This window comes from Choloepus didactylus, chromosome 10 (genome assembly GCF_015220235.1).
Source record: "Choloepus didactylus isolate mChoDid1 chromosome 10, mChoDid1.pri, whole genome shotgun sequence".
Taxonomy (NCBI): domain Eukaryota; kingdom Metazoa; phylum Chordata; class Mammalia; order Pilosa; family Megalonychidae; genus Choloepus; species Choloepus didactylus.
Genome location: NC_051316.1, coordinates 25,489,112 through 25,511,216, shown reverse-complemented (window position 1 = coordinate 25,511,216; position 22,105 = coordinate 25,489,112). Strand labels below are relative to the sequence as shown.

Below are 22,105 nucleotides of genomic sequence, written 5' to 3'. Positions count from 1 at the left end.
AACTATACTGGCTGTGGGTTTTTCATATATGCCCATTATCATATTGAGGAAGTTTCCTTCAATTCCTAACTTTTTAAGTGTTTTTATCAAAAAAGAATGCTGGATTTTGTTGAATGATTTTTCAGCATCTGTTGAAATGATCATTTGATTTTTCCCTTCTGATTTGTTAATGTGTTGTATTATGTTGATTGATTTTCTTCTGTTGAACCACCCTTGCATGCCTGGAATGAACTCCACTTGGTCAGGGTGTATAATTTTTTAATGTGTCTTTGAATTTGATTTGTATTTTGTTGAGAATTTTAGCATCTATATTCTTTAGGGAAAATGGCCTGTAGTTTTCCTTTCTTGTAGCATCTTTATCTGGTTTTGGTATTTAAGCAATGTTGGCTTCATAAAATGAGTTAGGTAGTGTTCCATTTTCTTCAGTTTTTTGAAAGAGTTTAAATAGGAATGTTGTCAGTTCTTTTTGGAAAGTTTGGTAGAATTCCCCTGTGAAGCCATCTGGACCTGTGGTTTTTTTTCTAGGAAGTTTTTAATAACTAATTGGATCTGTTTACCTGTGATTGGTTTGTTGAGTTATTCTATTTCTTCTTTATTCAGTCTAGGTTGTTCATGCGTTTCCAGGAAATTATCCATTTCCTCTGCATTATCTAGTCTCTTGGCATAGAGTTGTTCATAGTATCCTCTTACGATATTTTTTATTTCTTCAGGATCTTTAGTAATATCTCCCCTCTCATTTATTATTTTGTTATTTGGGTCTTCTCCCTTTTTGACTTTGTCAGTCTAGCTAAAGGTTTGTCAATCTTGTTGATCTTCTCAAAGAACCAACTTTTGGTTTTATTTATTCTATGGTTTTTTGTTTGTTTTCCATATCATTGATTTCTGCCTTAACCCTTGTTATTTCTTTTCTTCTACTTGTTTTAGGGTTAGTTTGCTGATCATTTTCTAGCTTCTTCAGTTGTTCCATTAGTTCTTTGATTTTAGCTCTTTCTTCCTTTTTAATGTATGCATTTAGAGCTATAAATTTATCTCTCAATACCGCCTTTGCTGCATTCCATAAATTTTGATATTTTGTGTTCTGATTTTCATTTGTTTCTATATATTTAACAATTTCTCTTGCAATTTCTTCTTTGAGCCACTGATTGTTTAGGAGTGTGTTGTTTAACTTAACTCCAGATATTTGTGAGTATTCTCATTCTTTGATAGTTATTAACTTCTAGTTATATTCCATGTGGTCATAGAATGTTTTTTGAATAACTTGAATCTTTTTAAATTTACTGAGGCTTGTTTTCTGCCCCAGCATATGATCTATCCTGGAGAAAGTTCCATGAGCACTAGAGAAGAATGTATATCCTGGTAATTTGGGATGTAATGTTCTATATGTATCTGTTAAATCTAATTTGTTTATCACATTGTTTAAGTTCCCAGCTTCCTTATTGGTCTTCTGTCTAGATGATCTATCTATAGGAGAGAGTGATGTATTGAAGTCTCCCACAATTATTGTGGAAACATCTATTGCTTCCTTCAGTTTTGACAATATTTGTCTCATATGTTTGGAAGCACCTTGATTTGGTGCATAAATGTTTATGATTGTTATTTCTTCTTGGTGAATAATCCCTTTTATTAATACATAGTGTCCTCCTTTTTCTCTTATAACATCCTTGGATTTAAAGTCTATTTTATCTTAAATTAGTATTGCTACCCCTGCTTTCTTCTGGCTATAACTTGCATAGAATATTTTTTTTCATCCTTTCAATTTCATTGTGTCACTAGGTCTAAGATGACTCTCCTGTAAACCACATATTGATGGATTATATGTTTTAATCCATTCTGCCAATCTGTATCTTTTAGTTGGGGCGTTTAATCCATTCACATTCACTGTTATTACTGTGAAGGCTGTTCTTGAATCAACCATCTTACCCTTTGGTTTTTATATGTCAAATCTATTTTTTACTGTCTCTTTATTTCCTTTAAGTTACCCTTACTAAGACTCTTCACTTCTATGCCCTTCTCCAGACCTCTCCTTCCTTTTTTTTCTCAGCCAGTAGAGCTCCCCTTAGTAGTTTTTGTAGGGCAGGTCTCTTGTTAACAAATTCTCTCAGCATTTGTTTGTGAAAATTTTAAGCTCTCCTTCAATTTCAAGGAGAACTTTGCTGGGTAAAGACTTCTTGGCTGGCAATTTTTCTTTCAGAATTTCAAATATATACCACTTCCTTCTCACCACCATGGTGCCCACTGAATAGTCACTCCTCAAACTTATATTATTTCCCTTGTATGTGGTGAATTGCTTCTCTCTTGCTGCTTTCAGAACTTTCTCCTTCTCTGCAGCATTTGACAATCTGATCAGGATATGTCTTGGAGTGGGTTTATTTAGATTTATTCTATTTGGAGTTTGTTGAACATCTGTTATTTGCACATTTATGTTGTTTAGATTTTCCCCAACAATATCTACGAATACCCTTCCTAGCCCTTTACTCCTCTTTTCTCCTTCTCGAATACTGATAATTCTTATATTTGCCTGCTTCATACTGTCCATTGTTTCCCTGAGATCCATTTCAAATTTTTCAGTTTTTTCCACCATTTGTTCTTTTGTACTTTCACTTTCCATTACCCAAACTTTGAGTTCACTAATTCAGTCCTCCACCTCTTCAAATTTAGTGTTATGTGTCTCAAGAATATTTTTAATTGGATCAACAATATCTTTTATTTCCATGAGATCCACTATTTTTTAATTTACTCTTGCAAATTCCTCTCTATGCTCTTCTAGGGTCTTCTTCATGTCCTTCATATCCTGAGCCATAATATATTTGTGAGTACTTCTTTGATTAATTGCTCCAGGTTCTGTGTCTTCTGGGTTTTTCATTTGGACATTTGGGTTATCCATGTCTTCTAGTTTCTTCATATGCTTTGTAATTTTCTGCTGTTTTTGGCCTCTTGACATTTGTTTATCTTGATAGTGTTCTTCTAGATTATGTAAGATTATTTGAACATTCATGTATAAAAAAAGATGTAGTGCCCCCTTGAGGAGCCTGTGGAGAATGCAGGGGTATTCGTCTACCCCACCTCCATGGTTGCTAACATGACCACAGACATAGGGGACTGGTGGTTTGTATAAATTGTATAAATTGACAGAGCTATAACTTGGTGGAGTGCACTTTCCTGACCTACCATCAGATGATGCTCCTGAGCCACCTCTTATCTTTAAGCCTGTTCTCAACTATATGTACTGAGTGGGAGTCCAAACCATATGGGGGTTCAATCAGTGTACCAATTTTCTGTGTGCACGGGGGACTGTCAGTCCTGTGGGTGGTTGGCATGCCTTGTGCAGTTTGGTCGCATTCCCCCGGCGCGTCTCGGGAAGGGAGGGCGGTGTCGGTGGCACCCGCGGAGCCCTCCGGGGTCCTGCCACCCGGGGTGGGGCTCGGAGCCTCGGCTCACGCGGGGCTGCCGCCGCTCCGCCTCCTCCCGCCGCCCGCCCTGGGTCGGGTCTCCCGGGCGATCGGCTGTCGCCGACCCTCCCCGTCCGTCCCGTCCCGTCCCCCACCGCCGGCGTCGCTTTCCTTCCCGGCTCCGCACCCCGGGCTTCGCCGCCATCCGGCCGCTACCGATCCCTGCCTCGCCTTGCGCCACCGCGTCCCTTCCGTTGACCGCCGCCCCTCCGTGGGTGTGTGTGTGTGTGGGGGGGTCCCTGGGTCGCGGTTGCGGGGAAGGCAGGGGCGTGTGTGGGGCCGGGTGCGAGCGGCGGGGCCCCGTGGGCGCGGGGTCCGGTGGGGGGAGTCTGTGGCGACCAGGTGCGTGGAGGTCCCGGGCGCGGGGCGGGGGGTGGCGCCGGCGGCGACGGCGCTCGGTTGTCCCCCGGCCACGGGTGAGCAGCCGCCGCGGTGCTTGCGTCCCCGCGGGTGGCGGCGGCGTTCGGCCGGGGCCGGAGTGGGGGCGGTGGCCGGGCCCTCTCTCGCCCGCCACCCTGTCCGGGTACCTAGCGCGTTCCGGCGCGGAGGTTTAAAGACCCTAGGGGGTCGCCCGTCCGCCCCTTGGGGTCGGGGCGGGCGGGACCGCGGGGAGTCGGGGGCAAGCCCCTCCGGGTCTGCCCTTTCTTCCCCCAGACTCCACCCCCCTGCCCTCAGGCTGGGACGCCACGTCGCGCCGCGCCTCCGTTCCGCTAGGTGGTTTGATGGGTTGAGCCCTCTACCATAAGTTTTACCCTTGGGAAGACGGTTTTACCCTTGGGAAGACGGTTGCTGCAAAGGAGAGGCTAGACCTCCCTATGGTTGTGCCTAAGAGCCTCCTCCCGAATGCCTCTTTGTTGCTCAGATGTGGCCCTCTCTCTCTGGCTAAGCCAACTTGAAAGGTGAAATCACTGCCCTCCCCACTACGTGGGATCAGACACCCAGGGGAGTGAATCTCCCTAGCAACGTGGAATATGACTCCTGGGGAGGAATGTAGACCCGGCATCGCAGGACGGAGAACATCTTCTTGACCAAAAGGGGGATGTGAAAGGAAATGAAATAAGCTTCAGTGGCAGAGAGATTCCAAAAGGAGCCGAGAGGTCGCTCTGGTGGGCACTCTTACACACACTTTAGACAACCCTTTCTAGGTTCCAAAGAATTGGGGTAGATGGTGGTGGATACCTGAAACTATCAAACTACAACCCAGAACCCATGAATCTCGAAGACAGTTGTATAAAAATGTAGCTTATGAGGGGTGACAATGGGATTGGGAAAGCCATAAGGACCACATTCCACTTTGTCTAGTTTATGGATGGATGAGTAGAAAAATAGGGGAAGGAATCAAACAAACAGACAAAGGTACCCAGTGTTCTTTTTTACTTCAATTGCTCTTTTTCACTCTAATTATTATTCTTGTTATTTTTGTGTGTGTGCTAATGAAGATGTCAGGGATAGATTTAGGTGATGAATGTACAACTATGTAATGGTACTGTAAACAATCGAAAGTACGATTTGTTTTGTATGACTGTGTGGTATGTGAATATATCTCAATAAAATGAAGATTAAAATAAATAAATAAATAAATAAATAAATAAAATTTGAGGGAGAGCTTAAATTTTTCACAGACAAACAAATGCTGAGAGAATTTGCTAACAAGAGACCTGCCCTACTGGAGATACTAAAGGGAGCCCTACAGACAGAGAAACAAAGAAAGGAGAGAGAGACTTGGAGAAAGGTTCAGTACTAAAGAGATTTGGTATGGGTACATTAAAGGATATTAATAGAGAGAGGGGAAAAATATATACAACAAACATAAACCAAAGGATAAGATGGCTGATTCAAGAAATGCCTTCACAGTTATAACGTTGAATGTAAATGGATTAAACTCCCCATTTAAAAGATAAAGATTCTCAGAATGGATTTAAAAAAATGAACCATCAATAACTAAAACTAAAGGAAACAATTGATGTTTCCACAATAATTGTGGGAGACTTCAACCCATCACTCTCTCCTATAGATAGATCAACCAGACAGAAGACCAATAAGGAAATTGAAAACCTAAACAATCTGATAAATGAATTAGGTTTAACAGATATATAAAGAACATTACATCCCAAATCAACAGGATACAAATACTTCTCTAGTGCTCACAGAACTTTCTCCAGAATAAGTCATATGCTGGGACACAAAACAAGGCTCAATAAATATAAAAACATTGAAATTATTCAAAGCACATTCTCTGACCACAATGGAATACAATTTAGAAGTCAATAACCTTCAGAGACTTAGAAAATTCACAAATATCTGGAGGTGAAAGAACACACTCCTAAACAATCAGTGGGTTAAAGAAGAAATAGCTAGAGAAATTGCTAAATATATAGAGATGAATGAAAATGAGAACACAACATACGAAAACCTATGGGATGCAGCAAAAGCAGTGCTGAGGGGGAAATTTATAGCACTAAATGCATATATTAAAAAGCAAGAAAGAGGCAAAATAAAGAACTAATGGATCAACTGAAGAACGTAGGAAATGAACAGCAAACCAATCCTAAATCAAGTAGAAGAAAAGAAATAACAAGGATTAAAGCAGAAATAAATGACATAGAGAACAAAAAAACAATAGAGAGGATAAATATCACCAAAAGTTGGTTCTTTGAGAAGATCAACAAGATTCACAAGCCCTTAGCTAGACTGACAAAATCAAAAAGAGAGAAGACCCATATAAACAAAATAATGAATGAAAAAGGTGACATAACTGCAGATCCTGAAGAAATTAAAAAAATTATAAGAGGATACTATGAACAACTGTATGGCAACAAACTGGATAATGTAGAGGAAATGGACAATTTCCTGGAAACATATGAACAGCCTAGACTGACCAGAGAAGAAATAGAAGACCTCAACCAACCCATCACAAGGAAAGAGATCCAATCAGTCATCAAAAATCTTCCCACAAATAAATGCCCAGGGCCAGATGGCTTCACAGGGGAATTCTACCAAACTTTCCAGAAAGAACTGACACCAGTCTTACTCAAACTCTTCCAAAACATTGAAGAATATGGAACACTACCTAACTCATTTTATGAAGCAAACATCAATCTAATACTAAAACCAGGCAAAGATTCTACAAAAAAGGAAAACTACCAGCCAGTCTCCCTAATGAATACTTGCAAATCGAATCCAAAGACACAATAAAAAAATCATACACCATGACCAAGTGGTGTTCATTCCAGGCATGCAAGGATGGTTCAACATAAGAAAATCAATCAATGTATTACAACACATTAACAATTCAAAAGGGAAAAATCAAATGATCTTCTCAATAGATGCTGAAAAAGCATTTGACAAAATCCAACATCCGTTTTTGATAAAAACACTTCAAACGGTAGGAATTGAAGGAAACTTACTCAATATGATAAAGAGTATATATGAAAAACCCACAGCCAGCATAGTACTCAATGGTGAGAGACTGAAAGCCTTCCCTCTAAGATCAGGAACAAGACAAGGATGCCCGCTGTCACCACTGTTATTCAACATTGTGCTGGAAGTGCTAGCCAGGGCAATCCGGCAAGACAGAGAAATAAAAGGCATCCAAACTGGAAAAGAAGAAGTAAAACTGTCAGTGTTTGCAGATGATATGATCTTATATCTGGAAAACCCCGAGAAATCGACAATACAGCTACTAGAGCTAATAAACAAATTTAGCAAAGTAGCGGGATACAAGATTAATGCACATAAGTCAGTGATGTTTCTATATGCTATAAATGAACAAAGTGAAGAGACACTCAAGAAAAAGATACCATTTTCAATAGCAACTAAAAAAATCAAGTACCTAGGAATAAACTTAACCAAAGATGTAAAAGACCTATACAAAGAAAACTACATAACTCTACTAAAAGAAATAGAAGGGGACCTTAAAAGATGGAAAAATATTCCATGTTCATGAATAGGAAGGCTAAATGTCATTAAGATGTCAATTCTACCCAAACTCATCTACAGATTCAATGCAATCCCAAACAAAATTCCAACAACCTACTTTGCAGACTTGGAAAAGCTAGTAATCAAATTTATTTGGAAAGGGAAGATGCCTTGAATTGCTAAAGACACTCTAAAAAAACAGAAACAAAGTGGGAGGACTTACACTCCCTGACTTTGAAGCTTATTATAAAGCCACATTTGTCAAAACAGCATGGTACTGGCACAAAGATAGACATATAGATCAATGGAATCGAATTGAGAATTCGGAGATAGACCCCCAGATCTATGCCCAACTGATTTTTGATAAGGCCCCCAAAGACACTGAACTGAGTCATAATAGTCTTTTCAACAAATGAGGCTGGGAGAGCTGGATATCCATATCCACCCTACCTCACACCCTACACAAAAATTAACTCAAAATGGACCAAAGATCTCAGTATAAAAGAAAGTACCATGAAACTCCTAGAAGATAATGTAGGGAAACATCTTCAAGCCCTTGTATTAGGTGGCCACTTCCTAGACTTTACACTCAAAGCACAAGCAACAAAAGAAAAAATTGATAAATGGGAAGTCCTCAAGCTTAGAAGTTTCTGTACCTCAAAGGAATTTCTCAAAAAGGTAAAGAGGCAGCCAACTCAATGTGAAAAATTTTTGGAAACCATGTATCTGACAAAAGACTGATATCTTTTTTTTTTATCTTCATTTTATTGAGATATATTCACATACCATGCAGTCATACAAAAGAAATCGTACATTCGATTGTTCACAGTACCATTACATAGTTGTACATTCATCACCTAAATCAATCCCTGACACCTTTATTAGCACACACACAAAAATAACAAGAATAATAATTAAAGTGAAAAAGAGCAATTGAAGTAAAAAAGAACACTGGGTACCTTTGTCTGTTGTTTGTTTGTTTCCTTCTATTTTTCTACTCATCCATCCATAAACTAGACAAAGTGGAGTGTGGTCCTTATGGCTTTCCCAATCCCATTGTCACCCTTCATAAGCTACATTTTTATACAACTGTCTTCGAGATTCATGGGTTCTGGGTTCTAGTTTGATAGTTCCAGGTTTCTACCACCAGCTACCCTAATTCTTTGGAAGCTAAAAAGGGTTGTCTAAATTGTGCGTAAGAGTGCCCACCAGAGTGACCTCTCGGCTCCTTTTGGATTCTCTCTGCCACTGAAGCTTATTTCATTTCCTTTCACATCCCCCTTTTGGTCAAGAAGATGTTCTCCATCCCACGATGCCAGGTCTACATTCCTCCCCGTGAGTCATATTCCATGTTGCCTGGGAGATTCACTCCCCTGGGTGTCTGATTTTGTATTTTTAAAAATCATTTGTTTTCCCTAGGAACTTAGAAATTGTCTTTTAAATGTTTACAGCTTGAATCTCTCTGAGAATTACACATTGTAACGTGAGCTTCATGGTTATGTCCTTGCTTTGTTCCTGTGGTTGTTGATCTTTTTCCCACTGCTGTAAGTGCCAACTCTGACGGGCTAACTTCTCACTTTTTCTTCTTCCCTGATTTGAACTTCTATAGCACCAGGACCAATTATAAAAAAAATATTTTGGCAGAAGTACATATGTTATTATATTATTACATAGGCATTGCTATGCATTTTCAATTTTTTTTTATCAATTGCTGTAAGTTGTTATTGGAATAAAAGTTGAAATCATATCTTTAGGTTAACAAACAAAATATAAAAATGCCTTAGGAGATTAAGCACATAGAAAAATTTTGAGAATTCTGATTTTATGGGAGAAAGTTTGGTATTTTCATCTAGAAAACTGGTGTCAATAGAGTAGAGTTTTAGAGCTTGATTTAAATAAGTTGCTACAACTAACTGGGAATTTAGTCTTTTGTCTTGCTAATAGAAAAGTATTTCTATCTTTTTATCATTGGCATATAAAAATAATCAATTTTATAAAATAATAATAGCCAAGAAAAGTATGTATGTGAGTGTGCATATAGTTTGTTAATAGAAAGTCATGAAATATTGTGCCCAGAGGGTCCTGATTTGGTAGAGTCAAAGTGTGCACATATAAATTTTAAACGTTCATCTCTAGGAGATGGGTAATTTACATGAGAATCATTTTCTTACTTTGGGTTTCATATACTTTCAAGTATTACATACATTAGAACAGTTTGCTTGTTTTCTTTTTTTTCCAGAGATAAACTCTGAGAATCATAGATGTTAATCTTTTCTGTTAATTCTGGGCTTTATTTTCTAGTATATGTTGCATATCATAGCTTTATTCACAGTAGCTATTTACATATATCTTTACTTTGGCAGTTCTGAGTTTTTTTTTAAAAATGTACACTTTGGAGGGACAGTCCATATTTTCCCTTTATAAATTTTATAATAGAAAAGTCTTAAATAGTAATATGAGCATACCCCTTTAATAAGGAAGGAAATTCTTAACATTTTGCCATATTTGCTTTTTCTAATTGCTTTTACTGAAATATTTTCAAAGAAATGAAAGATAGGTAACAATCTTAGAGACTTTAATGTGCACTTCTAAAAAAGTAAAATCACCATAAGCAAAATTAACAAGAACATTGGTAAATTTCCTTAATATTTCCGATATCTGTACTTAATTAAGTTTCCCCATTTGTTCCCATATAAGCTTCTGCTGCTCTTGTTCTGATCGAGGACAACATATTGCATTTGCTGTTGTATCTTAATATCTAACCCATAAACCCTGGGACTACTTGGGTTCCAGGTATCAGACTGTCAATGATAACTATGTCAATGATAGCGTTCCCTAACTCTTCGGAAACGAAAACAAAAATTAAAAAAAGAAAGAAAGAAAGAAAAAAAAAAAAATCAGTGGCCTTATAGGCGCGGTGCTTTCTGTGAAGTGTAGTCTGGGTCCCCCTCTGTGCATGAGCCGTCCAGCCACACCTTCCTGCTTCCATCGTCTCCTGGTACTTGGGTTCCGAAGTTACGCATTTCAGTTGATAGAGCTAGGTTCTGGTCCCCTACCTGCCCTCGGGACCAACGCGGAGGGGAGAGGGTCCCGAAATCTCCAGCGGGAGCTCTAGTTTCTGGGCGCAGCCCTGCCCGGACCTGGCCTGGGAAAGGTGGGTGGGGCGCTGGTAGGGCCGAGTCCTCCTCTGGCGGCCGTGCTCAGTGCGGATCGGGGTGTATGGGACCTTGTGTCCTGCCCAGCCTGCACCCCGACCAGGAAAAAGCCCATGCTGGCGGCCATAAGGAATGTGCATTTATAATGATGACCATGAACCTGCGAGAAAGTGCTGGCTGCCCCGGATCTGCCGGAGGGTGAGTAACAAGAAAAGCCCTAGTAAGTCTAGCGCGTTCACGTATTGACAGGAAGGCTTCTCATCCTAAAAGGAGGTTATTAGTAAAACCAGCTTCGTGGGTTGTTCTCAAAGATGTGATTACCTGTAAATCATCTAGCCAAAAGCCAGTTAATACATAACGTGTAAATGTTGGTTCCCATCATATTTGGAAGACACTTCGTTCCTTCATTTAGTATTTCATTTAATCCTCTCAACTGTCGTATTTGTGTGTGTATAAGCATATCATTTCAAAAAAGAAAACAGTTTTAAAGTGGGCAGCGATATAACCAAGGTCATAAGGGGTGAGAGAGCTAGGATGAAAATACAAATATGCTTTCCTAATTCAGGTTGTTCCTAATGTCCTCCATGCCTAAAACCCAGCTTTGCAGCCTTCACAGCACTTAGCATAGTGACTTGTCCCCAAACCCCCAGGACTATGATGGTGGTGTAAATGTGGACAGAATGTCCTGAAATTCTGGCACTTCCCCAAAGCCATCGGGTCAGAATCAGGTTCCTGGCCCTTCACTGCTCTATCCTGGCTGTCTCTTCTGTAGGCACAGCATGATAGTCTAGCGCAGGGCTGGTCCTATAGATAAGTAAGGGGCCAATAAGTAATTTCAAATTTTCTAGTGACATAAAAAAATTAAAAAGAAAAAGGTTAAAAGAATTTTAAGAATACATTATATTTCACCTACATGCAAAATGTTATTTCAACATGTTACTCTAGCAACATTTCAAGTGCTCAACGGTTACATGTATTTAGTGGCTGCAGAAACGGTTACCACAGTTCTGTAATCCATGAGTCAGCTTTTAAAGCCCTACGTCACTGGTTGTCAACCAGATGGCTTCTTCTGTTGTGGATGTATCAAAATATGTAAATATACATCGGGAGTGGCAGTCTGTTCCCCCACAATCCCACTGCTTTTACAAAAGAGAAATAAAATCTGCATAATCATATCTTTGGAAAGCATGGTTGTACGGGCTCTTAGGAGGGTACAAATATTACAGATATCAGCCTGAAAAGGCTGAAAAAAAGTCAAAATTAAAGTCTAAATTGACAAAAATTTAGAACATGAACACAACCCAAAAAGCCACAGCCCAAGAAAATGGGAGGTCTCCAGGATTTTGTGTCTTATGTAGGCCATGTAAAAGGAAAGAGTTAATGTGAGTAGAAATAGCTCACTATGCAAAAATCTGTCGTGGTCAGCTATCCCCATAAATGTTCACAGATAGTTTTGAAATCACTGCAGACAAATAGAAAATAATGAATGTTTCCACAGCTGACAAGCCTTGGACTACAACAGGTCATAGCAAATACATATTTGAGAGTAGCAATTACTCTGTATCCAGAAGTCGGAATAAAATGAGAAAAATCAAGTGGGTTTTGACCCATGATGGCACATATGTATGATAATGAAGTAAATTATAGTAGAGTGTGGCAGGAAGTGATATGGGCTAAATACTCACTAATACACTCAATCACTGATTGGAGAAAAATACTCAAGTGTTTACTCTGATGAAATCATATGATACATAATTTACAGAAGGTGTATAAGTGATTAAAAATATAAAATATTAAGATTTTTACTTACTAATCAATGCAAATTGAAACCATTTTACTTATTTTGTCAAAGTTTCCCAATCTACTTGAAATAGAGAAGGGTAGAATGAAGTAATAAGTTTGCCTATATTGCTGATTGGGGATTATCTTTTGATATCACTTTTTTAAAAAATTTTATTGAGATTTTTCACATACCATACAATCATCCAAAGATCCAAAGTGCACAATCACTTGCCTACGGTACCATCATACAGCTGTGCATCCATCACCACAATAATTTCTTTTCAATTTTTAGAACATTTTCATTACTCCAGAAAAGAAATAGAAGCAAAAAAGAAAACTCAAATCCTCCCATACCCCTAACCATCCCCCCCTCCATATTGACTCATAGTATTGGTATAGTACATTTGTTACTGTTGATGAAAGAATTTTAAAATACTACTAACTGTAGTACATAGTTTGCAATAGGTATATTTTTTCCCTTTGCACCCCTATATTATTAACTTGTAGTTATAGTGTCATACATTTGTTCTGGTTCATGAAAGAGATTTCTAATATTTGTACAGTTAATCATGGACATTGTCCACCACAAGATTTCACTATTTTCTACATGCCCATATTTTAGCCTCCAACTTTCCTTCTGGTGACATGCGTGTCTCTAAGCTTCCCCTTTCCACCACGTTCCCACACCATTCAGCACTATTAGTCTTTCTCACAATAACATGCTACCATCACTTCTGTCTATTTCCAAACACTTATGTTCAACCTAGTTAAACATTCTACTCATAATAAGCAACTGCTCCCCATTCTTTAACCTTGTTCTATATCCTGGTAACTTATATTTCATGTCTATGAGTTTACATATTATAATTAGTTCATGTCATTGAAACCATACCATATTTGTCCTTATGTGTCTGACTTATTTCATTCAATATAGTGCCCTCAAGGTTTCTTCATCAACCTGTTTTTTTTTAAGATGGTTTTGTTTACCCACCATACATTCCATCCTAAGTAAACAATTGATGGTTCCCTGTATGATCACATATTTATTCATTCACCACCATTACCACCATCTATATAAAGACATCTCCATTTCTTCCATAAAGAAGGAAGAAGAGTCAAAGAAGGTAGAGAGACAAAAGAAAAAGAAAAAAATGAGAGCTAAAAAGCAACAAAAGAAAAGATAGAATTAAACTAAAGTAGATTAAAAGAGTCAGACAACATCATCAATGCCAAAACTCCCACACCCCTCCCTTATGTCTCCCTCGTATATGCATTTATTTTTGGTATATTGCCTTTGTTCCATTAAAGGAAGCATAATACAATGTTTCTGTTAATTATAGTTTCTAGTTTGCATTGATTGTATTTTTCCCCAATACCACCCTATTTTTAACACCTTGCAAGTTTGACATTTATTTGTTCTCCCTCATGTAAAAACATATTTGTATATTTTATCACAACTGTTGAGCATTCTAGGTTTCACTGAGTTATACAATCCCACTCTTTATCTTCCCTCTTTCCTTCTGGTGTCCCACATGCTCCTAACCTTTCTTTTTCAACCATACTCACAGTCATCTTTGTTCAGTGTACTTACATTGTCATGCTATCATCACCCAAAATTGTGTTCCAAACCTCTCACTCCTGTCTTTTCCTATCTGTCTGTAGTGCTCCCTTTTGTACTTCCTGTAGAGCAGGTATCTGGTTCACAAATTCTCTCATTGTCTATTTGTCAGAGAATATTTTAAACTCTCCCTCATATTTGAAGGACAGTCTAGCTGGATATAGGATATTTGGTTGGTGGTTTTTCTCTTTCAGTATCTTAAATGTATCACACCACTTTCTTCTTGCCTCCATGGTTTCTGATGAGAAATCCACACAAGGTCTTATCAAGCTTCCCTTGTATGTGATGAATCACTTTTCTCTTTCTGCTTTCAGGATTCTCTCTTTGTCTTTGACGTTTGATAATCTGATTATTAAGTGTCTTGGTGTAGATCTATTCTGTTTTGGTATGCTATGCTTCTTGGATCTGTAATTTTATGTCTTTCATAAGAGATGGGAAATTTTCATTATTTCCTCTACTTTTGCTTCTGCCCCTTTCCCCTTTTCTTCTCCTTCTGGGACACCCCTGACACTTACATTCATGAACTTCATGTTGTCATTCAATTCCCTGAGACATTGCTCATAGTTTTCTATTCTTTTCCCTATCTGTTTTTCTATGTGTAGGATTTCAGGTGTCTTGTTCTCCAGTTCCTGAGTGTTTTCTTCTGCCCCTTGAGATCTGCTGTTGTATGTCTCCATTGTGTTTTTCATCTCTTGTGTTGTGCCTTATATTTCCATAGATTCTGCTAGTTGTTTTTTCAAACTATCAATTTCTACCTTATGTTCACCCAGTGTTTTCTTTATATTCTTTATCTCTTTTGCCATATCTTCCCTGAACTTCCCTGGTTTTGAGTTGATTTAGCATATTTCTTTGAAAATCTGTAATTAATTGTTTCATTAAAGTGAAACAGTATCTCAACTGTAATTTAATTGGGGTGTAAGTTTGTTTCTTTGACTGGGCCATATCTTCATTTTTCCTAACATGATTTGTAGTTTTCTGTTGTCTAGGCATCTGGTTTCCTTGGTTACTCCAATCCAATTTTCCCAGACCAGAACGGGTTCAGCTCTCAGAATGGGGTCATATTCAGTTTCAAGTTTTCCTGCGGGTGAATCTTAGAAGAATGACAGACTTTCCTGTGAGGCATCTAGCCGCAGTGCTTTTCCTAACCTTCCCAGCAGGTGACGCCTATCAACCTTTTGCTCCTGACTGGTCTAAGGAGTTGTGGCCCCTTTAGCTTCTGTTTTGGCTGTTTTCCCCCAGGCTCTGGGGTCTGAGTTCTGAAGGGAAGGCCGGCAATAGAGCTGCGCCCCACCTCCTTCCTCTTAGGGAAGATACACCCCCTAAGGCATTACCTTCTACATTTGAATTGTTCCTTTGTGTCTCTGACTCTGTTATCTCCACCCTGGTCTGGGTCAGAGTGCTGCAAATTGAAAATAGTTGGGGCTCTCTCCACTGAGCCACTCAGGTTGAGAGAGAGAAAAAGGGAAAGAAAGCACCCTTTCAGAGTCAGTCCATGGCCCCCCAGTTTTGCTTGTTGGTCAGAGAGAGCCTCTGGTCTTCTGGGCTCCCTTTCCCAGATCACAGCTGTTTTCTGGCTCTTTAAGGTCAGTCATCACTAAAAGTCTCTGCTTGTTAGGAGTTTGTCTGTGTTTTTAGCTTGTATTCAGCAGTTCCCGTTTGTTAATTAAAACCCCAGTTGGAGCTGGGCTGAGCTATATTCACTTGCTCCGGGACTGCTGGTTTCTCCTACAGTGAGGTCTTATAGCTTAGGCTGCCATGTGGGAAGAGGGCTCCCGGTGTGGTTCCACCATTTTTACCTACAAATTTTATGCTGCAGTCTCAGCCATTCCACCCAGTTCAGGTTGGTGTACAATGTGTGGACTGTCACTGTTGTCTCCCAGCAGTTGTTCCAGATTATTTACTACTTGTTCATGGTTGTTTATTAGTCGCTCCAGGGGATTAACTAAATTACACTCCTCTCTATGCCACCATCTTGCCCCTCTCCTGATACCACTTTTAAAAGTAACTTAGAGTATAAATGATCTTGAGGAAAATTATCATGTAAAAATTAATCACCTTCATATACAAAAACTGTAAACAGTTAACACTTACAATGCTAGAGAAAACTCCATTTACAATAGCAATAAAACATACTTAGGAATAAACTTAACAGGAAATGTGTGAAGCCAATAAGAAGAAAACTGTAAAAAAGTCCTGAAAACTGAAATAATAGACTTGAACACATTGAAAGGCATTCTTTGTTCCAGAATAGGATGGTTCAATATGATCAAGCCCTCAGTTCTACCTAATTTAGATTATAAAGTTGATGCAATCCCAATTACAATGGCAATATGTTTTGTTGTCTTGAGTCCACATGAATTGATGCTAATATTAACATGGAAAAATAAGCACAAGACTTGGAAACCATGACAATGAAGAGCAATGCAGGGGGATTAATGTTACCCTATATTAAACCATACTACAACAAAGAATCTATAATTACAACAATAGTACTGACTCCTGAATAGAAAAATAAATGAATGGAATAGAAATAAAGTCCAACTATGACTGGAAACCTAGCAAATGATAAAGTTAGCATCTCAAACCAGTGGGACTTTGTAATAAATGTGTTGAAATACTAGGATAACCATCTGGAAAATTAAAGTTAGTCCTGTTTCTTACACTTCACCAAAGAATAAACACCACAATAATGGGAAATATAAAGAAAAAAGCCACACATGGTCTGTCTTCTCTCTCTTATGAAACTCGAGCATCTCCAGGAGCAATCGCAACATTGATCTCCCCATTCTGCTCACAATCACTCCTCCACCACCATGTGTGGCCTCTCAGGATCTTACATTTTGCCTGTGCAGATTAGTGTTCAGTCAAAGACTCAGGGAAATCCTTATACACTGCTCTTTCTCTTTTGTGACTGACTATATAAATTCCAGCCACCTCAGAAGCCCTGAAGTCTGATATATCTCTTCCATGCATCCAGACCTCTGTTGTAAGTCAAGGGGCCATTTACTTTTGAAGGTTGGAAAGTATCCCCAGGCAAAAAGACTAGGGAATAAGGCACTCAACCCGTGTTTCCCTTCTCTTAAGTATCTCAGCTCTGTGCTGTCCTCCTAAATCTGAAAACAATTACTTTATACTTCTTTTTTGTTTTAATAGTTCTTTATTTGGGGAAAATATGTCTGATAGCTATTACTGTATGACGGTTGGGACAATCTCCCCCCTCCCCTGCCTTTTTTTTTTTTTTTAATAACATTTATGTGTTAATTCCTGTAGTTTCCCCCAATCTGGATCAGACTGATTGTTTACTCATGGTTTCATTTTTGTTCCTTGATCCTCTATATTGTAGAACTTTTAATTGTATCTACAGGCTTGATCATATTTCATTATTTGTCAAGAACATTTTAAATAAACTGCTGCATGCTTCCTTTTACATCACAACAGGAGCATGTAATGTCTGGTTGTCCAAGTCTTAGTGATGTTAAAATTGATTATTGAGTTCATGTGTTATCAGCCTGAGTCATCCATTATATAGTTCCCTATCAACCTTTGATGGTTTTTTTCCATGCATGTTTTTTGCCAAAATGTTTTATTTCATTAGAGATTAGGGTTGCAAAACGGTGCTTTTTAATGACACCATTTCTTCTCTATTTATTATCTGAAATTTTTCCCTAATGGAATAATTGATTGGAGAATATTGATTCTAACTGAAATAACTACAGTCATAAACTTCCAAAGAAAAATGATAAAAGCTATGTGGAAAATATGCAACTCATACCAGAGAAAATTAGATAATATCAGCATTATATAGAGTGCTAACACTGACCAACATATAAGATCAACAAACCAATAGAAATGAAATGTACAAAGGATATGAAGTTGGCGTTCATAGAAAAAGAAAATACAAATGGCTCTTTCACATCAAAAATTGCTTCATACTTACTCCTTATAAGATAAACGTAAATCTAAACTGCTAATATTACTTTAAAAAATTTTATGGAGTAAGAGTTAAAAGATTGGTTACTCAATTCTATTAGTGAAGTTTTGGGTAAAGAAAACTTTTCTACATTGTAATTGAAATAGATTGAAAGAAAGCTTTTCATTTAGAAACTCATTCTACAGTATGTTTTAGGCATGGGAAATATTTTAAGTTATTCACTAAGACATTAGTAATAGTAGCATAAGAATAGAAACATTAATTGAGGATTGGGTAAATAAATTAGGATACATCAATACAGTATAATATATTACTGATTAAAAACAAAAAAGCTCCTCATGTACTTATATGGAATTATACAAGATAATTTCTTGGAGAAAACTGGAGAATTTAATCTGTTTAGAGTAATGGTTTCTAAAACCAAAAATTTAGATGAACGAGAAAAAGATTATTAAATTAACTTTAAAAACAAACTTTTGTCTGACAAAAATTGCAGTTCAGATCAAAGTGTATATGAGAAATTTTTAAAATATTGGGAACACATATCACAGATAATTTCCCAAATATGTATTTTTTAAATTCTAATGAAAAAAGTGAAGAAACCTTACATAAATAAAGCAAAAGATAGCAGATACGAACTAAAGACACTTGATCGGAGGGGAAAAAGGAAAACTACAAAAATAATAGGTTTAAACAGAACCATATAAATAATTACATTCAAAGTAAATAAATCGAATTTTCTCAATAAAATGCAGAGATCATGACACTGAATAATAATACATGACCCGCATGTACACAAAGTAAAACAAATGCAATTCAAGTGTAAAGACACAGATATACTGAAAATAAAAGGATAAAAAATGTTATACCATATTGTATATGATGGTATATATGGTATATGATGGGCTATAGTAATTTCCAGTAAAGTACACTACAGGAAAAGTTAATTTTTCTTAGAAAACAGGGACATTTCATAATAATAAAATGTCAGTTCATCAAGAAGTCATAGCAGTCCTAAACATGCATTCATTCTTAGCAGAGCTTCAGCAAATCAAAAGAAAAATCTGTCAGAACCAAAAGTAAAAAACAAATGAGGCGCGAGGCCGAGAGCTCGCGCCGCGCCCGGGAGCCCGTGAGGGAGGCGGGCGGTGCGGGAAGAGGCGGCGACGCGGGGCCTGGGAGCAGCGCGCGGCGGGGGCGGGACCTCAGCGTGGCCAGACGCGGGCGAGCCTCGAGCGGCCGGGGGCTCCCCTCCCAGGCTGCCGGGCCGGGGTTTGCCGCGCCTGCTGCGTCCCCCGCCCACCCCTTCGCCTCAGCCTTCTCCTCGCCGCTTCTCCTCGTCCGAGCGGCTCGAGACCCGCGGGGAGCGCGGCGCAGTCGGCCCGCGGGGTGCGGCCTCTCGGCGTCTTCGGCGGCGACCAAGGACGACAGGGAAGGGGGGCGACTTGTATATGATGGTATATGTGGTATATGATGGGCTATGGTAATTTCCAATAAAGTACACGACAGTACCCGCGAATACCAGGCGGGCGACCTGGTCTTCGCTAAGATGAAGCGCTGCCCGCACTGGCCGGCCCTGATTAATGAACTCCCAGAAGGAGCCGTGAGGCCTCCAGCAAATAAGTATCCTATCATCTTTTCTGGCAGCCCTGAAACTGCATTTCTAGGTCCCAAAGACCTTTTCCCGTATAAGGAATACAAAGACAAATTTGGAAAGTCAAACAAACGGAAAGGATTTAATGAAGGATTGTGGGAAATAGAAACTAACTCAGGAGTCGAGTTTACTGGATACCAGGCAGTTCAGCAACAGAGCTCTTCAGAAACTGAGGGAGAAGGCAGCAATACTGCAGATGCAAGCAGTAAGGAAGAAGGTGATAGAGTGGAAGAAGATGGAAAAGGCAAAAGAAAGAATGAAAAAGCAAGCTCAGAACGGAAAAAAAAACATATACTTCCAAGAAATCGTCTAAACAGTTCCGGAAAATCTCCAGGAGATGAAAATGACAAGGATTGCAAAGAAGAAGAAAACAAAAGCAGCTTTGACGGTGGCGATGCCGGTAATGACACAAGAAACACAGCTTCAGACTTGCAGAAAAGTAGTGAAGGGACCTAACTACCATAACGAATCTACATATTAAGAGAAACCACATGAAGGTTATATGTTTGGTTGTCTAATATTCTTGGATTTGATATGAACCAACACACAGTTATTGTTGTCATTAACGGAATCCCAGTTTGTATGTACATTATTTACATTCTTCTGTTGTGTTTGAAAAACAACAACAAAAAGAACCAAGACATTTTAGTCTTTTTTAATATTATTGACTTAATTTCATGTTATTTTGTGGCATGAAGTTGCCCTTAACCACTAAGGATTATGAATATTTTTGCAGATTTATACGTCTCGGATCCTTTTATCAAGGCCAATATGCTCATCATTCTCCTGCCTTCATCCCACCATTGCCAAACACTCAATTAAATATAAATTAGTGTTTTTTTAAATGATCATTCAACATAATGCTTAAGGATGGGATATCATCTCTGTGACAGAACCCAGGAATTAATTCCTAGATATATAATGTTAGTATATTGAAGATGAAATTAAAATTGTCCTTCAGTTTTGAGGCCATGTGTAAAGTTTAACCACATTGTAAAATATCAGTTATGTATTAAAAATAGCTAGTTGAGAACTTATACTCAAAACTCATGTTGTTATAAACACAAACTCAGTTTCTGTATGTGAAGTTTGTGAGTCTTTTTGTGTTACTCCAAAATAAAGGCAAAGATTTTTTATCCCAATGCCAATGCAAAACAAAACAAACAACAAAAAAGACATGAATACAAATCGTAGTTGGATGTCAATTCCTTTCTCTCATATGAAAAATCTGTAAGAATGTAGATCTATAAATCAACATGACTTGATATTTATAAAACATTACATGACAAAATGCAAGAATATGCATTCTTTTAAATGTAGATAAAATATTCTCCAAATCTGTTTATGTGCCAGACCATAAAAAGAAAATTACAACTGTTTGATAATGTTGAAACCATACAAAATATATTAACACATAGTATTGTTAGAAATCAATAAAATTCAGATGCTGAGAAATCACCAAATATTAAAATCAAGCCACATGCTTATAAGTGATCTGTGAGTATTAGAAGGAATCACAATGGGAATTCTAAAATGTAGTGAATGAAATAATAATGAGAACAACAGCCAACATTTCAAGATCCTCCTAAGGCAAAGCTGGGAGAAAAATACTAAAAATTAAACTCGATAATACACTGAAATTGTTAGAAAAAGAAGAGGGAATGAATGCAAAGTAAGTAGAAGAAATTAAATAATAAAGGTAAATATGTAATTCAATAACTTCTAATCTGCTTTATATGTCCATGGATTTGCTTATTCTATATATTTTATATGAGTGGATGCATACAATATTTGTCCTTTGTGTCTGGCTTATTTCACCTAGTATAATATTCTCAAGGTTCATTCATGGTGTAACATATATCAGAACTTCATTGCTTTTTATGTTTGAATATTATGCAATTGTATGGATATCGTGCATATTGTTTATCCATTCCTTTGTGGATGGACACCAGTGTTGTTCCACATTTTGACTATTGTGAGTACTGCTGCTATGAACATTCAGGTAAAATTATCTAATTGAATCCCTGATTTTAAATTTTGGTATATACCTAAGAGGAGGTCACTATTGATCTTACAGAAGATAAAAGGATTTTAAGAGAACACTTTGAACAATTTTACTCCAACAAAAAGAGATATTCTGTGCTCATGGATTGGAAGGCTAAATGTAGTTACAATGTCAATTCTATACAAACTGATCTACAGATTTAATCCAATTCTCATCAAAATTCAAACAATCTACTTTGCAGACTTGGAAAAGTCATCAAATTTATTTGGAAGGGAAAGATGCGTCGGATTGCTAAAAATAGTCTGAAAAAGAAAAAAGAAGTGGGAGGACTTAACACTGCCTGACTCTGAAGCCTACTATAAAGCCACAGTAGTCAAAACAGCATGGTATTGGTTCAAAGATAGAAATATTGATCAATGGAATTGAATTGAGAATTTGGTAATAGACCCCCAGATCTATGGTCAACTGATTTTTGTGAAGGACCCAAATCCACTGAATTGGGATATAACAGCCTCTTCAATAAATGGGGCTGGGAGAATTGGATGTCTATATCTAAAAGAATGAAAGAGGCTTCTAAAGAATTGGGGTAGCTG

The 22,105-nt window shown here is 38.1% G+C and overlaps 2 protein-coding genes across 2 annotated transcripts in view; both read left to right on the top strand.

Moving 5' to 3' along the window:
• LOC119545562 (zinc finger protein 729-like) overlaps positions 1-22,105 on the top strand; it is a 93,253-nt gene that overhangs the window by 28,228 nt on the left and 42,920 nt on the right.
• LOC119545560 (hepatoma-derived growth factor-related protein 3-like) lies at positions 19,069-21,164 on the top strand. Its single transcript, XM_037851171.1, has one exon. It carries the CDS (start codon positions 19,334-19,336, stop codon positions 19,961-19,963), a length of 630 nt encoding a protein of 209 aa, XP_037707099.1. The 5' UTR covers positions 19,069-19,333; the 3' UTR covers positions 19,964-21,164.